Source organism: Chiloscyllium plagiosum, chromosome 1, assembly GCF_004010195.1.
Source record: "Chiloscyllium plagiosum isolate BGI_BamShark_2017 chromosome 1, ASM401019v2, whole genome shotgun sequence".
Lineage (NCBI taxonomy): Eukaryota > Metazoa > Chordata > Chondrichthyes > Orectolobiformes > Hemiscylliidae > Chiloscyllium > Chiloscyllium plagiosum.
Genome location: NC_057710.1, coordinates 148,578,197 through 148,598,829, shown reverse-complemented (window position 1 = coordinate 148,598,829; position 20,633 = coordinate 148,578,197). Strand labels below are relative to the sequence as shown.

Genomic DNA, 20,633 nt, shown 5'->3' with positions numbered 1-20,633 from the left:
TCTCTCCACCCGGAGGCTCCTACCTTCATTCCTGTTGAAGGGCTTTTGCCTGAAACGTCGATTTTCCTGCTCCTCGGATGCTGCCTGACCTGTTGTGCTTTTCCAGCACCACTCTAATCTAGACTCTGATTTCCAGCATCTGCAGTCCTCACTTTCGCCTACGTAATTCTCAGTGCAAGTACAGAAACCGATGTTCCTGTTGGTATGATGATGTTTTAAACGATTCTGTCTTGCTGAACAGTGTAAAAACAGTTCTGAATTTCTCTTGCAACCCACGGTTCTAGTTTTGGGGAAAAACAAAGTGGAATTTTTATGCATTGCCACTCGCTGGCAATGAATAAATCTCGATAAGCAGTGTTTGTTCTCCTCCAGGACTTGCTAACTTAAAATCCATTCTTTATAAATAGCATTTGAGGAAAAGTACCTCTGGAAATTTTGAAGCAGTAACAATGACCTGAATCTGTATGCTTACACCATTTCTTTCTCATTTTCCACAACTCCATCGATCAAAATCGAGATTGTCACTCCTGCCTTTCAGAGATGCTGAACTGAGACTCCATCTGCATTTTTGGATGGATGTAGAAGAACTCCCAGGAATACTATGAAGAACACCAGGGGAGTTCACCCTGGTCAGTAGCTATTGCTGAGTACATGAAAAGACCGATTATCTGATCAGATCACATTAGTGTTTGCAGAACCTTGTGTGTGAATTGGCTGCAGTGTCTCTGCTATTACAAAAAGTACAACACTTCATAAGCACTTCCTTGGCTATAGAGTACTTTGGCACAACTTGAGACATAGAAAGTAAGGGCAAATTATTGTAGATGCTGGAATCTGTATTGAAAACAACAAATGCTGGAGATCACAACAGGTCAGATAGCATCCATGAAGAGAGAGAACCTAATGTTTTGAGTCTAGCTGACTCTTCATCAGAGCTGAAGCGATGAAGAGTCATCTAGAGTTGAAATATTAGCTTGCTGTCTCACCATGGATGCTGTCTTATCCACTGTGATCTCCAGCATTTCTTTTCAGTTGAGACATTGAAAGTCGATTTATAAATCCGTGTTCTTTATCCGTGTTCTTTATTTGAACATTAACTTAACAAGGTAAGGGTAGATTAAATGTTAGTGTCAGCAACTCAATTTATGTCAACAAAGCTGTAAGTAATTTGATTTCAAATAATCTTTTGAACAACATCACAGGAACTATCAATCTGTTATCTTTTACAGGTATTCCACACACAATCGAAACATCTTGAAGTGAGGAGAGCCTGTGTTTCTTACCTGAGGAGGAACCGTGATAAGTTTGAAGCGGTGTGTTCTCTTTGAGGTTTAAAACTAAATTGAATTAATTTTTCATTTTTATATTTAGCTGCATTTTTATCATCTAGCCGAGAAGTGTTGTGAATGGTAATGGCTCCGAAAGCATTAGTGTTTGAGCAAAATTGAGCCCTGACCAGTCTGCTGATGTTACAGTTTCTGGATGGAGCATCAGTTTTATTCTGGTGTGTTCCCCGATAGAGGAATACACATCTCCTACTTATTTGTAATAATATGTATAAGAATTAGTTAATGTGTACATAGTTACTGGCTCAGTGTTTAGCACTGCTGCCTCACAGCACCAGGGTCCCAGGGTTGATTCCAGCCTCGGGCGACTGTCTGTGTGGAGTTTGCACAATCTCCCCGTGTCTGCGTGGGTTTCCTCTGGGTGCTCCGGTTTCCTCCCACAGTCCACAGATGTGCAGGTTAGGTGAATTGGCCATGCTAAATTGCCCATAGTGTTAGGGGCATTAGTCAGAGGAAAATGGGTCTGGGTGGATTACTTGTCAGATGGTCGGTGTGGACTGGTTGGGCCGAAGGGCCTGTTTCCACACTGTAGGGAATCTAATCTAAATCTAATCTAAAATATGTAATACACTACATGGTGTTATGTAAGAAAAGCTTCTGCTGAGACTTACTAATGATATATGCTTCACATCAGGCTACTGAAGAGCCCCTTTAAGTAGCATGAGAAGAATAATTGGTGGCAGCATTATATCCCAATCACAAGCTGTCAGCTTACTGATAGCCATATCATGTACTATAACAAGGTGAAGTGTGGTGTCGATGCCTGATAGCTGCCTTGTATAACTTGTTGGCAGTAGCATACGCTTGTGCAAAGTCCTGACGCGATCAACATCAAAGAAAAGCTAGAAGAACCTGAAGGAAACGAAGCTTCATTTTTATCAACAAGTATGTTAGAAACTCTTAAGAGTTTTAAGAAATGCTCAGTTAATCAGTCAGCAGCTGAACCCTTTTGAAAGGTATTAGTCAGCACTGGCTCACCGAAGCAGAAATTGCTTGATAGTTGTACTCCACCAGGGAGGCGAAGTAACCAGACGTGGAGGATCCAAAAGGACAATGAAGCCAGTGTGGGCTGCAGGCAGTCACAGCTGGGCAGAAGGAAGTAAATTTGAGTTGGGATTTGGCTGCAGAATGACTTGACACATGGGCCTCCCGCAGTATATTAGATTTCTAAGGATAAATGGTACAATGCTTCCTACTGCCAGGAAGTGCGTGTGTTGGAGGTGTGTGAGAAAAGCCAGAACATCGTCCCAACGAGAAAACGGCATGAATTCTCAATTTGATTTTTTAAAAAGTGAGAAACTTCCCAAAAAGAAGCACAAAAAGGTGGAAATCCTCCATTTTGTTTCCTAAAACTAGGAAGATTATCCGACTAACTCAAAAAGGATGCCATTTAAGAACATTTACACCTTTTGAAATGCTTAAAATAATTTTAAGCTTTAGTAGAGTATTGCTATAAGCACAGAATTTTAAAAGTCTAAACAATTGTAAAAACGGAAGGGTTTTATAAGAAAAAAAACCGAAAGCTGGAAGTTGAAAATCACTACTGAACAACAGTAACTACAAATCCAAACACTATGATTAGAAGAATTTGATACAGTTCGACAGTGATACAGAATTAACAGACCGGTAAAGGAAAAAAAAGCTGCAAAGACACGAGCAAACATAGTGATTTAAAATTAAAATATATTCCTGAATACAAGAAGTCAAGCTTACTGAACATCAGATTTAAAGCAGTATTGAAATTGTACAGATTTGAAATTATACAAATTTAAACAATCTCTAAAGTAGAAGATTGATGGAAAACATTAAGAAGAAATGAAAAAAGTCATAATACTTCTGAGCAGATTCAAAGTCAGAGATGGTCCTAACAGCACAAGATTGGACTTCATGGGGGACAAAATTCCTGAAGGTACAGAATTGCTTCCGAGTTAAATCAGAAGCAGAGCCTGTTAACACACTAATAGGCCCTATAGCAGAGGATGTAATAAATCGCGACAAGATAAAATGCTGCCACTTTTGATCATGTTACAAAAGCTTTTGCTAATTACATTAAGTTCAGAACAAATATAATTCCTGTGAGTAAGATTCAGCAGAAGATTATAACTTCAAGGAGAATTTAATACATATGAGTTCAAACCTGTGAATATGGCAGACATATTGAATTATTACCATGCCTCAGTATTTACAGTAGAAGAGGAGGTTATAATGCTGGAAGTCTTGAAGAACTAATAGTGGATCGGGAATGGACCTCACACTTACTTACTTTGAACTCCATCTGCCCTAGTTTTCATTTAGCATAAAATTACAAAAGCATATTGATAGTCTATCAACTACACTATTCACAATGTTGCCAGAGAAAGAGAGACGCTGGTGGTGGTTTACCTGAAGGTCACCTTGCCTCCGGTGTGGGGAGAGGTTGAGGATGAGAGTTCTTCATGGTAATCTCAGCCAGTGCTGGAATTGAACCCACGCTAATGGCATTACTCTGCATTGCAAACCAGTCCAGCTGACTGACTCCCAATGTTAATAATAGTTCAGGCACTCCTATCAAAATAATATGCCAAAAGACAGATACTTCCTGTATTAAATATTAGACTTTCTTTCACAAGTAGGGCAGCAAACTTGCTACTGCATACCTAATAGTCAGCTCAAGGTTGTTTCTGTTATAAGTCAAAGCATGTCACCTGTTCACCTTTCTGTTATAAAATTACTTGATGCCTGGGTACCAACCACTTTTTTTGTGGTAGAATCTTTCTTCTTAGTTGAGTCTTAGGGGCTGTTCAGTAGTTTGTGGTGGAGGATGGATCAAGAACAAGTTTCAGGAGGGGCTGTTGTCTTAAATAAAATTATGTAGTTTATTGCATCTCAGTAACTATATATATGTTACAAATAGTATTACTAACAAGAGGTAGAGAAAATGGGTAACAGCAACTCTTTTACATCATTGCCTTATATAACATCTCTCCTCAAGTATTTTTCCAACCTTGTATAATCAGCTCTGAAGAATAGTCACTGGACTCAAAATGCTAACTGTTTTCTCTCTACAGAATTTGTCATATCTGTTAAGTTTCTCCAACAAGTTCTGTTTTTGTGTGGTACAATATTGTATACTTGTCTGTTATATTTGCTAAAACGACCCTCTTCCAAACATTCTCTCTCTCTCGCTCTCTCTCTCTCTCTTTCCCCCCTGCCAATCTCATACATTCAAGCAGTGTAGAGGTTTCACAATTCTTCTGCATTGTGTTTGTTTTAGACTTTGATTGGTATTGTGTTTGGCGTGAGAACAGTTGAACTCTATTCTGATATTTATCTTGAATAGTCTGTGAACTATTATGCTCTTGACTGTCTTCATTGAGTTTGTCACAATGAAACATGAGTGGAAAATAGTTGCACAGTGAAACAAGGTCCCTGTAGTTTCTCCTTCCAATTCCACCATTGGGAAGATGTGAAACCAGTTGGTCTACCACACACCATTCCTGTGGAGGTCCCATCTCCATACATGTTGGCTTTGGTCCAGCTGTGGAAGTGCCCTACTACTGTAGTAGTAGTCTGCTGCTATTGATAAGACTGCCCCTTGTTCGAAACATTTTTAGAGTTTTGTACACACTGTGAAAACTAGCCTCTTTATAAAGCTTAGGAGCTGAGTTTTCAGTTTATTCCCCATCAGTAACTCTAACACATTGGAGTGAGATAGATGAGTAATTTTAACAAGGCCCTGTGAAAGTTAGCATTTTTTTCCAAAAGCGATTTGATTGCTTGTATTGTATGCTCTACATATCCATTTGACTGCGCATATCTTGGTGAGCTGATTATATATATATATATATATATATATAGAGAGAGAGAGAGAGAGAAATGCAGTTGTGGCTGAAAGACTCATTAGCAGGCCAGTACAATGGCTCACTGCTGCCTCACAGCACCAGGGCCTCTGCTTCAGTTACACATTGAACTGTCTGTGTGGAGCAGCACACTCCGGGTGGTTCAGTTTCCTCCCACAGTCCCTATATGTGCACGTTAGGCAGGTTCGCCCTGCTGAATTGCCCATTGTGTCCAGGGTTGTGTAGGCTAGGTGGATTAACCATGGGAAATGCAAGGTTACAGGGACAGCATAAGGGGTGGGCCTGTGAGTGATGCTCTTTGGAGGGTCCATGTGGAAAAGGCATCTGGATGGAAACATGAATAGGAAGGGTTTAGAGGGGTATGGGTCAATTGCTGGCAAATGGGACTAGATTAATTTAGGATATCTGGTCAGCATGGACAAGTTGGACCAAAGTGTCTATTTCTGTGCTAAACATCTCCATGGTTCTGTAAATCGATGGGCCGAATGGCCTGCTTCCAGACCATAGGAATTCTATGTTCCAAACTGTTGTCCAAAATACAAGACCCTCGCAAATGCATCTTTGATTGAAAGGGCATCCTTCTCTAGCACTTTGTCTTTTGTCTCCATATCTAACAATACCTGAAGATATTATACAACAATTTCCAACATCCAGTTGATGGCTCCTCAAACAGGACTGCTTCAATGCCCAAAGTTGGAGAATCCACAAGAATAATTATTCAGAGGGGTGAATCTGAAATGGACTAGGACTCCATGAATGTCAGCATTATCTTGATCTTTTGGAAGGCATTTTCCTGATGCAATTCCCAACGCCATCCTTGTGTCTTCTGAGTCGGCATCTCAAGCGTTCAATTATCACTGTCAAGTGAGGGAAGGATTTTGCCAGTTCATTAGGAACATAGGACTTATGAACGTAAGAACATAGGAACAGAAATAGGCCATACAGCGCTTTGCACCTATACCATCATTGAATGAAAATATGGCCAATCTCTGGTCTAATTCCATATAAATGCCTTTTGTCCATATCCCTCAATATCTTTGCTTAACAAAATGTATCAACCTCAAACGTGAAATTAACTGATCCATCATCCACTGCCAATTGTGGAAGAGCGTTCCAAACATATTCCACCCTTTGTGAGGAGAAGGATTTCCTAACATCTCTTTTGAATAATCTGACTCTAATTCTCAGACTATGGCCCCTAGTTCTAGAATCCCCAACCAGAGGAAATAGTTTTTTTATTTTTATCAATCCTGTCTTTTTCTGTTAATATTTCAAACACCTCAGTCAGATCACCCCTTCTCCACCCCCGCCCCCCCCCCCCCTCCCAATCCCCACACACCTTCCAAATTCTAGAGAAAACAGGAATGATTTGTATAATTTCTCCTCATAACTTATGAAGTCCAGGTATAATTCTTGTAAACTTACATTGTACTTCCTCCAAGGTCAATATATCTATCCTAAAAAGTGGTGCCCAGATCTGCCCATGGTTCTCCAAGAAGGGTCCAACCAGGGTTCTGTACGACTGTAGCATAACCTCTGCGTCCTTGTCCTCCCATCCTCTAGACAGAAATCCCATTACCTTTTTTGATTATTTTCTGCAACTGTTCACGGCATTTTAAAGACCTATGCACTTGAATTGGAAAGCCTCTTTTGACATGCACTGGATTTATTTTCATACCATCTATAAAGTACCCTGAACTAAATTTTGTTTTCTGGCCAAAATGGTTAACCTCACACTTGCTTAAATTAAACTCCATCTGCCAAAGTTTTGCCATTTCACTTGGCATAAAATTACAAAGGGATGTTGATAGTCTATCAACTACACTGCCAACATTGCTGCCTAAGTTTGTCATCAGTAAATTTGGATACATGACTTTCTGTGCCATTATCCAGGTCATTAATAGACAATGTGAATAATTGAGTGCCGAGCACAGATCCTTGTGGGACACCACTGGTCACATGCTGACAATTTGAGCACCTAGCCATTTACTTCCTGTTGCTTGCCAAGCAACCAAAATTTCCCATCCGTGTCAGTAATCTGCCCTCAATTCTGTGGCATCTACCTAAGTTAATAACCTCTTATGTGGAACTTTATCAAATGCCTTTGGGAAGTCCATATATATATATATATATTAAAAAAAAATCCCTGTCCACTACCTTAGTCACCTCTTCAAAAGTTTCAGTGAAGTTTGTCAGACATGACCTTCCTGTCATGAATCCATGCTGGCTTCCACGATTAAGTGAAAATTTTCTAGAATGTTCAGTGACACCATTCTTATTTATACAGTCCCAACAATTTCCACACCACAGATGTTAAGGTAACTGATCTGTAATTCCCTGGTTTTGCACTTTCACCCTGCTTAAAAAGGGGAGTATCATGCAGTTTCCTAATCCAGAGGGACAACTCCTGTTTCTAAGGAACTCTGGAATATTATAGTTAGGACATATACAACGTGTGCCCCTACTTCCTTTAACAGCCTCAGAGAAAACCATTAGAGCCCAGGGATTTGCCACTCTTTAATTTTAAAACTTTCCTCATTACTGACAGTTTACTTTAATTTTAGCATTTGGTAAAGTTCCACATAAGAAACTAACTAAGGTCGATGCCACAGAATTCTCCTCCTCCTCAATCTCTCCCCAAGCCTGAGGCATGGTGACCCTCAGGTTAAATCACCACCAGCCTCTCTCGCTCCCTCTCCACTCTTACCTAACAAAACTCCACCAGGCCACCTTAGAATTAAGATACAAATTAATAACTATTTTGTTGAATGGTGTAACAAGTCTGAAAGTAGCTTACATTTATCTGATGTATTTGTTGCATAATTTGTAATATTTCATTTTTTTACATCATTATTACAGTTCATCGAAGGATCATTTGATGAATATTTAAAACATCTTGAAAAACCACAGGTATGACATTGATATTTTATATATTTTTATGAAAGCAAAATGTTATCTGAGCTCTCAGTGAATGGTATCCAAATTAATTCCTGGAAACTTTGTGAAGCTAAATGTTCTGATCCTAAGTGATATTCAGAAGAAAACTTGTGAAATGTCACATTAAGTTTACTCTTAATTCAACAGGTCACTTGCCTGATAATTAAATATTTTTAAGCACTGTGTTCCCAATTTGCAACATTACACTGTTTCATTCACATTGCTGGGTGATTCAATTTTTTTTGTATGTACTGACGAGCTCTAAAGCAAAGGTTAGAATAACTGGGGGATGACTTGAAATTTTTTGTGAATTGGAAATTACATAGAATTAGGTGCAGTGCTACTTTTACAAACCAATTGACTTAACTGCCATGGACTTCTCAAATACTCTATTGGCTCTGTTATGAGAAGTGTGGGCGCTGGAAAAGCACAGCAGGTCAGGCAGCATCCAAGGAAGAGGAGAGTTGACGTTTCAGCATAAGCCCTTCATCAGGAATGTGAAGGGGAAAGGGGACTGAGAGATAAATGGGGAGGTGGGGGTGGAGCTGGGGGTAAGGTAGGTGGGATGGCGATAGGTAGATGCAGGTGGGAGGTAATAGTGATAGGTCGGTGGGGAGGGTGGAATAGATAGGTGGGAATTTGTAAATCTCTCCTTTTCCCCACCTCATCCCAGATCCAACGCGCCAACTCAGAGCCGCCCTCTTGACCTGTCCATCTTCCTTCCCATCTATCAATGAAGATTCAGCAAATAACTTTTAACACCTCCAAATTAGCCTCCTATATCCTGGGAAGCAGAAGGCTGCATTATTTACCACATTTAAATTATATGTTCCAACTCTTAGAACTTGATCTTCTATTTGCCACATTGATCCACTTGCATAGTGAGCATGGAGGCTCACTATGGAGGCTAGTGATAAGATGTAATTCTGCTGAAGCCTTGCCCCCTCTTGACACCATTAACTGAAGATACACACCATTTGTGGTTTGTCCTCAGTGTAATGACAAGTGAGTGTTCATAATGAATGTAAATATCTTTGATTAATTTTCAAATCTGGCTCTCCAACTGACTTTGCTTGGCGCTGTTCTCCTAATATTGATGGGTGTAATGGGGCAGGATTGGAAGGGAGGAGGCATAGAAGTGTTTTTGCCATGATTAGTACAACAAGTTCGGCGTCAGTGTATTTCCGTCATTCATAATAGTTTTGCAAACCTGTTACAGCATAATATGAGAGTCGACCCAGAAAAGCTCAGTTCCCTCGTTCACGAATTTTGTAATCGGGGTCGTGCAATTCTGATGCCTCCCGGCGTGTTAAATATGGTTTCTAAAACAGTTTCCCCAAGCAAGCTGACTGACCTCTTCAACAAGACGGCGAAAGTCAGTCTGCTTGGCTAGAAGGTTTATCTGCTTTGGATATGAGGTTGGTTAGCATAATTCACTGGATCGAGAGAGTGGTGCTGGAAAAGCACAGCTGGTCAGGCAGCATCTGAGGAGCAGGAAAATTGACGTTTTGTCAGGAATGAAACAGTTCACTGGATGGTCAGTCTCCAGTGAAAGTTGATGCCAACTGCGTGGGTTCAATTCCTGCACTTTCTGAGGATATCAAGAGGGAATTTACTTCTTAAACTCTTCCCTCACCCGAGAGAGCAACCTTTGGTTCGGTAGGATTATAGTGACTGAGCAAAGAGGAGAGCACCAGTGGGAGGTATTGCTAAACGTAGTTTGGGTGTCACTTTTGTAATTTGGCTTTTTGTAATGGCTGTTTCAATGTAGCACTTAAAGAAATTTGAATTAAAGATTTTTAATGTTAGATATTTTAAAGTGATAAAGTGAAAGATAGAAGGTTTGGAGAGGATTTGAGGATAAACATTTTGATCCAGAGTATGGTGGGGGTCTGGAATACACTGCCTGAGAAGGTAGTTGAGGCAGTAACCTCACAACCTTTTAAAAAGTACTTGGATGACCATTTGAAGTGTCCAAGGGCCAAGTGCTGGGAGGTGGGATTAGGGTAGTAATAATTATTTCTGATAGTATAGATGGGCCAAAGGGCCCCTTCTATACAATACGATTCTATGATTTTTTTGTGGTATTGCCCATCTTAATTCAGATATATTATGGTCATGCAACGTATTGGGATTTTTGTCTGTGCCTTGAGGGTTTCATCTCATGTCTTTGCCCATGATTCTGTGAAAATCAACATTACATTCTCTATTTCTTGAATCACGACTGGATATGGACTGATTTCTGAGGAACAAATTGGAATTATAATTTGTTCCTCAGAACTAAGTCCATATCCAGCAGCGATTCAATGCTATATTGACCCCCTGGCAAGTTTTAACCATGTTAAAACTTTTCAAGAATTCATGTACATGCACTCTTCCTGGAACTATCCTGTACATTATTATATTAAAACATGCAACAAGAAATAGAGAATGTAATTTTGACAGTTCAATTGTGAATTGTGTTCTTTTAACTGTTTTCAATGTTTGAAGCGTGTAAAGGATCCTGCATAATTCATTAAGAAAATTATGGACACAACTCCTCTTTAGTGTTCATTCTGGACAAAAACTCTGGACCACTTTTGTTTGTAGCTCAAGGTCCAGTTCAATGAATTTTCAATTTGGTTGTTTAAGAGAAGGAAAAATCGTATGAACTACAATAGATTGCCATGGGTTCTTTCCTCAGTTTTTAGATCTTGATGTAGTTTATTTCAGTGTTAGGCAGCTACATCTACATTATGGATATGAAGTCTGTGACGTCCTTTAATTGAATTAATTGTTTATTCAGTGCCCAAGTAGGATATAGAGTCATAGAGATCTACAGCACAATCAAGGCTGTTCGGCCCATTGCATCCATGCTGATCAAAAATAACCACCAAACTATTTTAATCCCATTGTCAGTATTTTTTTGTATGCTTTTCCAGCCTTGTATGCTTCAGCATCTCAAGTGCACATCGAAATACTACTAAAATGTTCAGAGGGTTTCTGCCTCAATGACGCTCCCAGGTTTGGAGTACAGAGTATAAAACCTAAAGGGTAACTTTTTCATTTGGAAACAACTGTTTTAAATTATTTGAATACAAACTGAACTGTGAATTCAGGACAGAATGAAGGTGGGTTGAGTGGAAAGAATGTCACTCGAGTGTTTTTTAAATTTTCAATGTGGCTTTTTTATAACAAACAAAACCTCTTTGAAGGAAATATATAAACATATAAAATATAGGAGCAGGAGTAGCACACTCAGCCCTTATGAACCTTCTTTGCTATTCAGAATGATCATGGCTGATCATTCAACTCCAAACCTGCATTCTGCCTGTACCCTTTAATCTTTTTAACCCTAAGAACTATGTCTAACTCCTCGAAAACATTGAATGTTTTGGCTTCAACTACTTTCTGTGGCAGAATATTCCACAGGCTCGCTACTCTCTGGGTGAAGAAGCTTCTCCTCATCTCAATCCTAAATGGCCGACCTGGAATCCTGAGATCCTACTTTTGGACTTCCTGGTCATCAGGAACATTTTTCCTTCATTTATATTGTCCAGATTGTTAGCATTTGATGGGTTTCTATGAGATCCCCTGTCATTCTTCTAAACTCCAGTGAATGAGGTTGGAAGTGTCAAGAGAGTGTCCTTTGCCTTTCACTTCCTGGCAATGAACGGGAAGTAGTTGAAGATATGAACATGTTGTTAGTGTTAATAGGCGAGAAAGGTGCAGGGGTTAAGATAGGGAAAACGTGGGCAATGGAAATGGTGTGATTATCCATAACACAGCGTGCACTCCGTGCATTGGCAGATGTGGCCAGTGACATCACTTGCCTGTGACAGGTGAAGCGTAGAAAGTGTCCGTACTTGTGCAATGTCACCATGTGTGTGCAGTGGCCTCGCCCTGTATGAACGCACTGTTGATGAGGGGTTGGACAAGCTTTGGGCAGAAGGGGTGGGGGTATGGGAGGTGGGGGTTGTGGTGGAGGAGATGAAGATGCCGATGCTTCATAGCCATGCTCACCTGCCATTATCTGGCCACCTGACCTCTCCAGCTACCCTTCGTCAGCTAGGAGGCTGTGCTTCTGATGTTGCATGCCTGGACAAGGAAGTTGAGACCATAAGAGTAGATCGTTTGGCCTGCTCCACCATTCATTTGGATCATGGCTGCTCTGAGTTGACCACTTTCCTGAGATTTCCCCGTAACTGTTGATTTCCCTTCTCATCAAGAATCTACCTATTTAGTTATACACAGGACTCTACCCATAAACCCTCTGTGAGAAGGAGAGAAGAAATTCCTCCTCAGCTCAGTTTTAGGTTGATGCCCCTTTATTCTGAGATTATACCTGTGCTTCTAGACTCTTTCCAAGAAAGGAAACATCCTCTCAGCATTTACCCTGTGAAACCCCTTAGGAATCCTATGTCTCAATGAGATTACCCCTCTTTCTTCCAAGTTCCAATAGTCCAGACAACCCCACCACACCAGGGTTCATCCTGGTGAGCCTTAGATGAATTGTCTCCAATGAAATAATATTTTTCCTTGAATAAAGGGACCAAAACTTCTCTCAGTACTCCAGTTGTGGGCTCACCAACACCTTGTACAGTTGCAGAAAGACTTCCCTACTTTTAAACTGCAACCCCTTTGAAATAAGGGCCAACATTCCATTAGCCATCTTGATTACCTGCTGCACCTGGGTGCTAGTGTTCTGTGTTTTGTGCATTGGTTGCGGGGTGAGTGTGGGTTCAGCGGCATCAGTGAAGTGGGCCCAGTGGTGAAGTGCTGGCATTTAAGCTGGGCAACGTCTACATTGGTAGGTCTGGTGCAGGTGGTGGTGAGGCAGTTGAGGGCTCCCTTGAGGTTAGGTGCTGGCATGAATGGGATCCGAAAGACTGATACTCTGAACTTTCTAACAATAATTTTTCTAATTTGACCTATAATGACCTATAATCCTGGACTATTTATTTCTTTACTTTTTTTTGTTTCCTCAGAATTTGATCTTGCATATCAGTATCTAACATGGTGCAGTAATGCGGTGACTGTAAATATTTAAATGGACTCATTTGAGTACATGTGACATTAAAGTTAATTCAATTCAGTACTGGTGCTAATGCGCTTAATAGCTCTCCATTTCTGACCTAGTCCCCACCCTTTCACTTACGTTGTAGAGGTTTTGTTTGGTGTTGTGTGCATGTTGACCCAGCTCGTGATTAAACAAAATAACATATTCTGCGTTTTGGTACAGAATTGCACTCCTTGATGTGTTAGAACTATACTTCTAATAGTATTTGGAATATTTAAGTCTCATTAAATTTTAATGAGCAACTTCCAACTTTGATTTCTTTTCCAAATGCAGGAATGGGTTGGACAAGTGGAAATCAGTGCTCTTTCACTCTTGTACAAGTAAGTTCACCACGGATGTTAATTCTATTGAATGCGTTTATGTTTTTTACCTTAGAGTTGTGCATTGTTACTGTCATTCTGATCCTCTCAATTTGCTTCCTAATATCTTGGACACGTATCAAAAGGGGGAAAGAAACACTCTTGCATCTATAGTGCTTTTCATTTTCTAAAGTATGTTGCAACCACTTAATACTGAAGAGGGTCTCGATTTGATCCCTAATTCAAAAGGTAGTATCTCTCTCAATGAAGTATTCCCTTTGTTAGGTTCTTTTCCTGAGGTTTCAAACATGAGATGCAATTCACACATGCCAACTTCTGCAAACAGTTACAGTTTATTAAAGCCTGTACAAACTAGGTGAACCCCTTTTTGAGCCTCTTTGCAGGTGTGCGAGGTAGAGTCAAAAGAGGCCCTGAACAAAGAAAACACATCCCCCTTTATACAGGTCAGTTGGCCATGCTTATGGAAGCTCTGGCCACTCTCCCATTGTCACGTGCCACTCGCGACAAGCCCCAGCTACTCCCTCACAGTCACATCTTACCCCAGGTACGATAAGATCATCCTCGGAGATAATGTAAATGTGAATGCCCTAATCCTGGGGAATCATTGTGCAAATGATTTTCTGACTCAGTGATTCCCCAAGACAATGCAGGTGCGGCTCCCCTAGCTTCAGGAGATGGCTGCGAAAGCATTTCTGAATGGAAGAGATTACATGATAGTTTAATTTGAAATAGTAGGGGAGTAGTAGCAAATGACTGTTTAATTTGAATGGGAGTCATTCGCATTCCTGCATGAATATCGTCCCCACATACTTCCAGAATGTTCACTGTGTAGTTTAACCCTTTAATGTTACATTAATGTCCAAAGAGATATTCCCATTTTAATCTTTTACACCTTAGCATTAGTAAGGTGACATACTAGACTTTATTTTGAATCTTGCAGTGATACTCAAACACCCAGTGAAAAACGATTTATTCTGTCTAACCAGCTTTTTCTACATTAGATTACTTGAACAGTTTATTCTTCCGTTAGCAACACACAAGTGTAATGGTACGCTGATCAAGATGGATGCAATCAAACTGATAATCAGATCAAAGCCTTTTAAAGATAGACTAAATTTCACTTTGTCAGGGCCTCTTTATGTCAGTGAATAAATAAGAAATGATCATATAGCCTCTTGCAACATTTAAACGGACTGAAATTTGATCACTTTTCAATACAGTGAATTTTAAAATATTTCAACCATTGCTACTATATATATGACCATTTCCTTTTAAATCCCTTGGGTGTGAGCTGTCCAATCTTGGTGACACATCTGCTTTTAGTATTCATACTCTAATACTTTGTTTCTTGTGATAAAGACTTTTAAAATAATTTCTCCCTGTTTTTAGTTATCTGCAACTGGTTCCTAAAACTTCCTAATCCTCTGGCCCACCACTGCCCTGAATGCCTAGTTTTGATTTGAATACTCTGTTCGGTTGCCTTTCGTAATCATTGGTGGTTCATTCTTCTTGTTGAGTCTTCCTCTTTGACAAGAATAACGTTTTGCTGAGCATTATAATATATCTATATAAATACCTTAATTGCACATGCAGTGTTTTTCCATTAATGTACCTTCTTGTCTGCTTTAAACAGCTCTTTCTTCATACCTCTGTTATTGCCCTAATGTAAGTTGAGGGCACTGATTTAAGACCTGAGTTGTTCTGTCTCTCAAACTGAATTCAAAATTTGATTGCTAATCCCTAGAGAATCCTTAGCTATGGTTTCTTTTACTAATCCTACTTTATTACACATTACCTTATTAATATAACCTGTTCCCAAGTAGGTTTTGCAATACATTGCTCCTGATGCACTCTACGGATTTAACTTTTGTTACCCTTGCCTGTTGGATTTGTCTAATCAATATGCAAGTTAAAATCAGCTGTTTAAATTGTCATGCTCTTCTTGCATGTCTTCATTGTTTTACAATTTAGAATTGATCTCCAATGGGGCAACTTTTCAGAGGCCTGTGGACAACTCCCAGCCGTAACTTCTTATTCTTGTTGATCCTTATTTCAACCTAAAATTATGTCAGAGCACAATCTATTGCATCTATATCACTATTCACCACTGAATGAATCACATCCTTTGTTGACAAAGCTATCTCTCATCCTTCTACTTTTTGCTTATTCTTCTGGAATACAGAATACCCTTCAATGTTGAGTTCCTTGTCTTGGTCACCCTGTAATTGTGTCTTTGCAATAGCTACGAAGGAATATTTATTTATTTCTATTTGAAATAACTCCACAGTGATCTGTATCCCATCACCAAGTAACACTTTGGTTACATGTGGAATGACCTTTACAATGATCCAGCTCCCTAAGAACCAACTCTGTGTCAGTATGTCTGACACTTCTGTTCTTAAGTTAGCCAGGGCTCCATGATTGGACCAGATTAACAGCCCCACTCAGGGAATCTTCTTTGAGGGTAACCTAGCTGACGTCGTTACGTTATTAAATCCCTCCCATCACCGAGTCCGAGGACATAGGCTATTTCTTTTCCTTGTAGCTCCTCCTGGGGTGTCTTAACACCAGGGCAGGTTCTTCCGACTCTGCCTCGGAAACTGGCAGCATGTAACGCAATAGCTTGCCTCTTGCATCTGGAGCATCTTGTAAGAAATTCATTCTCTTCAGTGGCGAAAACATTGATACGGGGACATCCGCTGTGCCAATTTCAAATTCTTTCATATGGTCCACATGTTTGCTCAGGACCAATGCACCTACCCACACCATGTATGTCAGTGGACCTGAACTTGCGTCGACCAGGCCTACCATCCATGCAGGGTCATTCTGCGGTTCAAATTTTGTTACTTTGAAGTAAACCGCCTCTCTTGCAGTAAACCATCTCTCTTGATTAGCAGAGTCTTGCGTCCAGCATTGGTGTTCCTGATGCTGTTTCACGCTCTAGGAAGATCAGATTTAACCTGCTGCTGAGTCTTCTCCCCATTAGCAACTCTGGAGCTCTCCCTGTTGTTGCATGAGAGAGAGTCCTATAATCAAATAGGAACCGGGACAGTTTGGCATCTAATGAAGCTGTAGGCTGTTTCTTTAAGCCTGCCTTCCATGTTTGGACTGCTCTTTCTGCCAGATCATTGGATGATGCATGGCATGGTGCTGTCTTAATATGTCAAATGTCATCGAACTTTAAGAAATACTCAAATTTCTTGCTGATTATCTGTGACTGATATTTTTGGGAGGTTGTGTGTTGCAAACATCCCTGTGATGGACAAATGAACTCTGCACATCAACAGCTTTGAGTGGGCATCCACAATGACTAAGAACATTGAGCCTGTGAATGGACCTGCATAGTCAACATGTAACCAAGTCTAGGGTTTAAGGAACAATCCCAGGAAGGTGGGGGAGCTGCAAGTAGAAATGTTTATCCTTATTGGCAGCTATGTAAGCATCCAATCCTGACCACCCGACATAATTTCCTGCCAACATTATCATTTTGGAAACCCCTGGATGACCCTGGTGGAATTCAGCCAATATCTGGCAGCGACCTTTGCTTGGGACAATCACTGTTATTCCCCATAATAATATTTCAACCTCTGCTGTGATCTGGTCTGCCCAAGTCCAGAAAGGTTTCAGTTCTGATTGTGACAGTGTTTTGGTTTCCCTCATCACCTCTGGTTTTGCCAGGACTGGATCTTTCTGCATCCAGAGTCTGATATTGTCAGCTGTGACCGGAAGTGTGTCCAGAAAATTTGGAACTATTCCAGACTTTTCCAGTGGCTGTACCACTGGTGGTGTATCTGCCAGTAGGAGGTGACTCAGTGCATCTGCGTACACTACTTGGCCTCCTAGATGGTGTTCAAACTTGATTTATCCACACTTAGTGTTAGAGTCCACCGCTGAATTTGAACTGAAGCAATGGGTGGGCACTGCCTTGTCCTCTTTAGGTGGACCAAGTAGGGGCTTTTGGTCCGTCATTACAAATTTATGTCCGTAAAGGTATTGGTGGAATCTCCTGACTCCAAATACGATTGCCAAATCCCCCTCTCAATCTGGGCGTACTTACACTCTGCGTTAGGCAAAGTCCTGGCTGCGTATGCTTCTGTTTGTTCTTTTCCATTGGGCCACCTTTGAGCTAATACTATCCTGATGCAGTATGGAGAGGCATTGCATGCCACTACCAGATCTCGCTTGGCATCGTAGTGTGCTAACACCATGGAGGATGATAGCTGTTTCTTCCCTAAAAGCTATGGTTTGGCCACGTGACCATTTTCAAGGCTTAGCCTTTTTTTTAGGAGTTGGTACAAAGGTGTCAGGAAGAAAGGCGGGTTATGAATGAACTTTCCGTCACAAGTCATCAGCTCAAGAAAAGACCTAAGCTCCAGTACAGACGTGAGAGCCAGGGCACCTTTGATCACCCTCACTTTATCTTCCAATGGGTATAATCCGGTCTTCTTGACTCTGTATCCCAAGTAGGTCACTTGGGGTGCTTAAGATATAGAATCCCTACAGTGTGGAAACAGGCCCTTTTGGCCCAACAAGTCCCCACCAACCTTCTGAAGAGTAATCCACCCAGACCCATGCCCCAACATCTACCCCAGACTAATACACCAAACTTACACATCCATGAAGATCATGGGCAACTTAGCATGGCCAATTTACCCAACCTGCACATCTTTGGATTGTACAAGGAAATCGGAGCACCCAGAGGAAACCCACACAGACACTGGGAGAATGTGCAAACTCCACACAGACAGTCGCCGGAGGCTGGAATCGAACCTTGGTTCCTGGCACTGTGAGGCAACAGTGCTAACCACTGAGCCATTGTGCTGCTAATGCAGCACAGACATTGTTCCCTTCTAAGGTGTATGTCTGCTTGGGAGAAATATCTAAGGACTAAGTCCAAGTTCTCTAACTGCTCCTTATTCGTCTTCCCTGTTGTAAGCACATCATCCAGATAAATGGTGACTTGGGGTAGACCTTGTAAAATGTTCTCCGTCATCCTTTGCTGGCAAATCGCAGTCTCGTGTATTTGGTACAAACAATTATGTAGCGTACTTCTTGGAATCGTCATCTAACCTCAATTGCAAGTATGCATGACTCATGTCCAATTTTGTGAAGGACGACCCCCCCCCTGCCGGATTTGTGTATCAATCTTTTATGCGAGTGATTGGGTAATTATCCAGCTGCGAAGAGCAGTTTACTGTTTGTTTAAATCCCACAAAGGTGAACCAACCTGTCGGGCTTCACAATCATTACAACCGGTGCTGCCCATTCCATAAACTGGACTGGTTTGATGATGCCTCTGCTATCCAGCCTTCTGATTTCTGCCTCTACTCGTGCACACAAGGCGCATGGCTCTGTGCGGGCGTTGCAGAATTGTCAAATTGCTTCCTGGTCAGCAAACAAGATGGCCTTTGTTCTTTTGATCTAGTCTCAAGATCTACCTGAAAAATGTCCTGGTATTTAATTAGGACTTCATTCAGGCAGCCATTTTCTAATTGATAATGAATCAGAGGTCATAGAGTAATAGAAATATCTTTGAGGAGAAAGTGAGGTCTGCAGATGCTGGAGATCAGAGCTGAAAATGTGTTGCAACCCTTCCTATTCATATATCCATCCATATGCCTTTCAAATGCTGTAATTTTACCAGCTTCCACCACTTCCTCTGGCAGCTTGTTCCATACATGCACCACCCTGTGCGAGAAAAAGTTGCCTCTTAGGTTCCTTTTAAATCTTTCCCGTCTCACTTTAAACCTGTACCCTGTACTTTTGAACTCGCCCCCCAGTGAAAAGACCTTATCTACTTGGACCCGATCCATGCCTGTCATGATTTTATAAATCTTTAAGGTCACCTCTCAGCCCCTGACACTCCAGCGAAAATAACCCCAGCCTATTCAGCTGTCCCTATGGCTCAAACCCTCCAACCCTGGCAACATCCTTTTCTGAACCATTTCAAGTTTCGCAACACCCTTTCTATAGCAGGGAGACAGGAATTGCATGCAGTATTCCAAAAGTGGCCTAACCAGTGTCCTGTACAGCTGCAATATGACCTCCCAACTCCTTTACTCGCTGACCAAGCGAAAATAACCCCAGCCTATTCAGCTGTCCCTATAGCTCAAACCCTCCAACCCTGGCAACATCCTTTTCTGAACCATTTCAAGTTTCGCAACACCCTTTCTATAGACGGGAATTGCATGCAATATTCCAAAAGTGGCCTAACCAGTGTCCTGTACAGCTGCAACATGACCTCCCAACTCCTGTACTCGCTGACCAATAAGGGCAAGCATGCCAACATCTTCACTATCCTATCTACCTGTGACTCCACTTTCAAGGAGCTATGAACCTGCACTCCAAGGTCTCTTTGTTCAGTAACACTCCCCAGGACCTTACCATTAAGTGTATAAGTCCTGCTCTGATTTGCCTTTCCAAAATGCAGCATCTCACTTTTATCTGAATTAAACTCCCATCTGCCACTTCTCAGCCCATTGGCCTATCTGATCAAGATTCCGTTGTACTCTGAGATAACCTTCTTCGCTATCCACTACACCTTCGATTTTGGTGTCATCTGCAAACTTATTAACAATATCTCCTATCTTCACATCCAAATCATTTCTATAAATGATGAAAAGCAGTGGACCCAGCACTGATTCTTGTGGCACACCACTGGTCACAGGCCTCCAGTCTGAAAAGCAACCCTCCAACATCACCTCTGCCTTCTATCTTTTGAGCCAGTTCAGTATCCAAATGCTGGTTCTCTCTGTATTCCATGTAATCTAACTTTGCTGACCAGTCTATCATAAGGAACCTTGTCGAATGCCTAACTGAAGTTACATCTACTGCTCTGTCTTCATCAGTCCTCTTCGTTACTTCTTCAGAAATCTCAATCAAGTTCATGAGACATGATTTTCTAAGCACAAAGCTATGTTGGCTATCCTTAATTAGTCTTTGCCTTTCCAAATACATGTAAATCCAGTCTCTCAGTATTCCTCCAACAACTTGCCCATCATTATGTCAGGCTCACTGGTCTATAGTTCCCTGGCTTGTCCTTACCGCCCTTCTTAAATAGTGGCACCTCATTAGCCAATCTCCAGTCTTCCGGCACCTCACCTGTGACTATCGATGACACAGATGTCTCAGC

General features: G+C 41.1%; 1 protein-coding gene across 1 annotated transcript in view; it reads left to right on the top strand.

The window, feature by feature from the left end:
• otud4 (OTU deubiquitinase 4) overlaps nt 1-20,633 on the top strand; it is a 110,993-nt gene that overhangs the window by 24,007 nt on the left and 66,353 nt on the right. Inside the window, exons 2-4 of the mRNA XM_043699024.1 lie at nt 1,230-1,313; nt 8,045-8,095; nt 13,455-13,501. Coding sequence (XP_043554959.1) covers nt 1,230-1,313; nt 8,045-8,095; nt 13,455-13,501 — 182 coding nt within the window. The remainder of the gene's footprint in view (nt 1-1,229; nt 1,314-8,044; nt 8,096-13,454; nt 13,502-20,633) is intronic.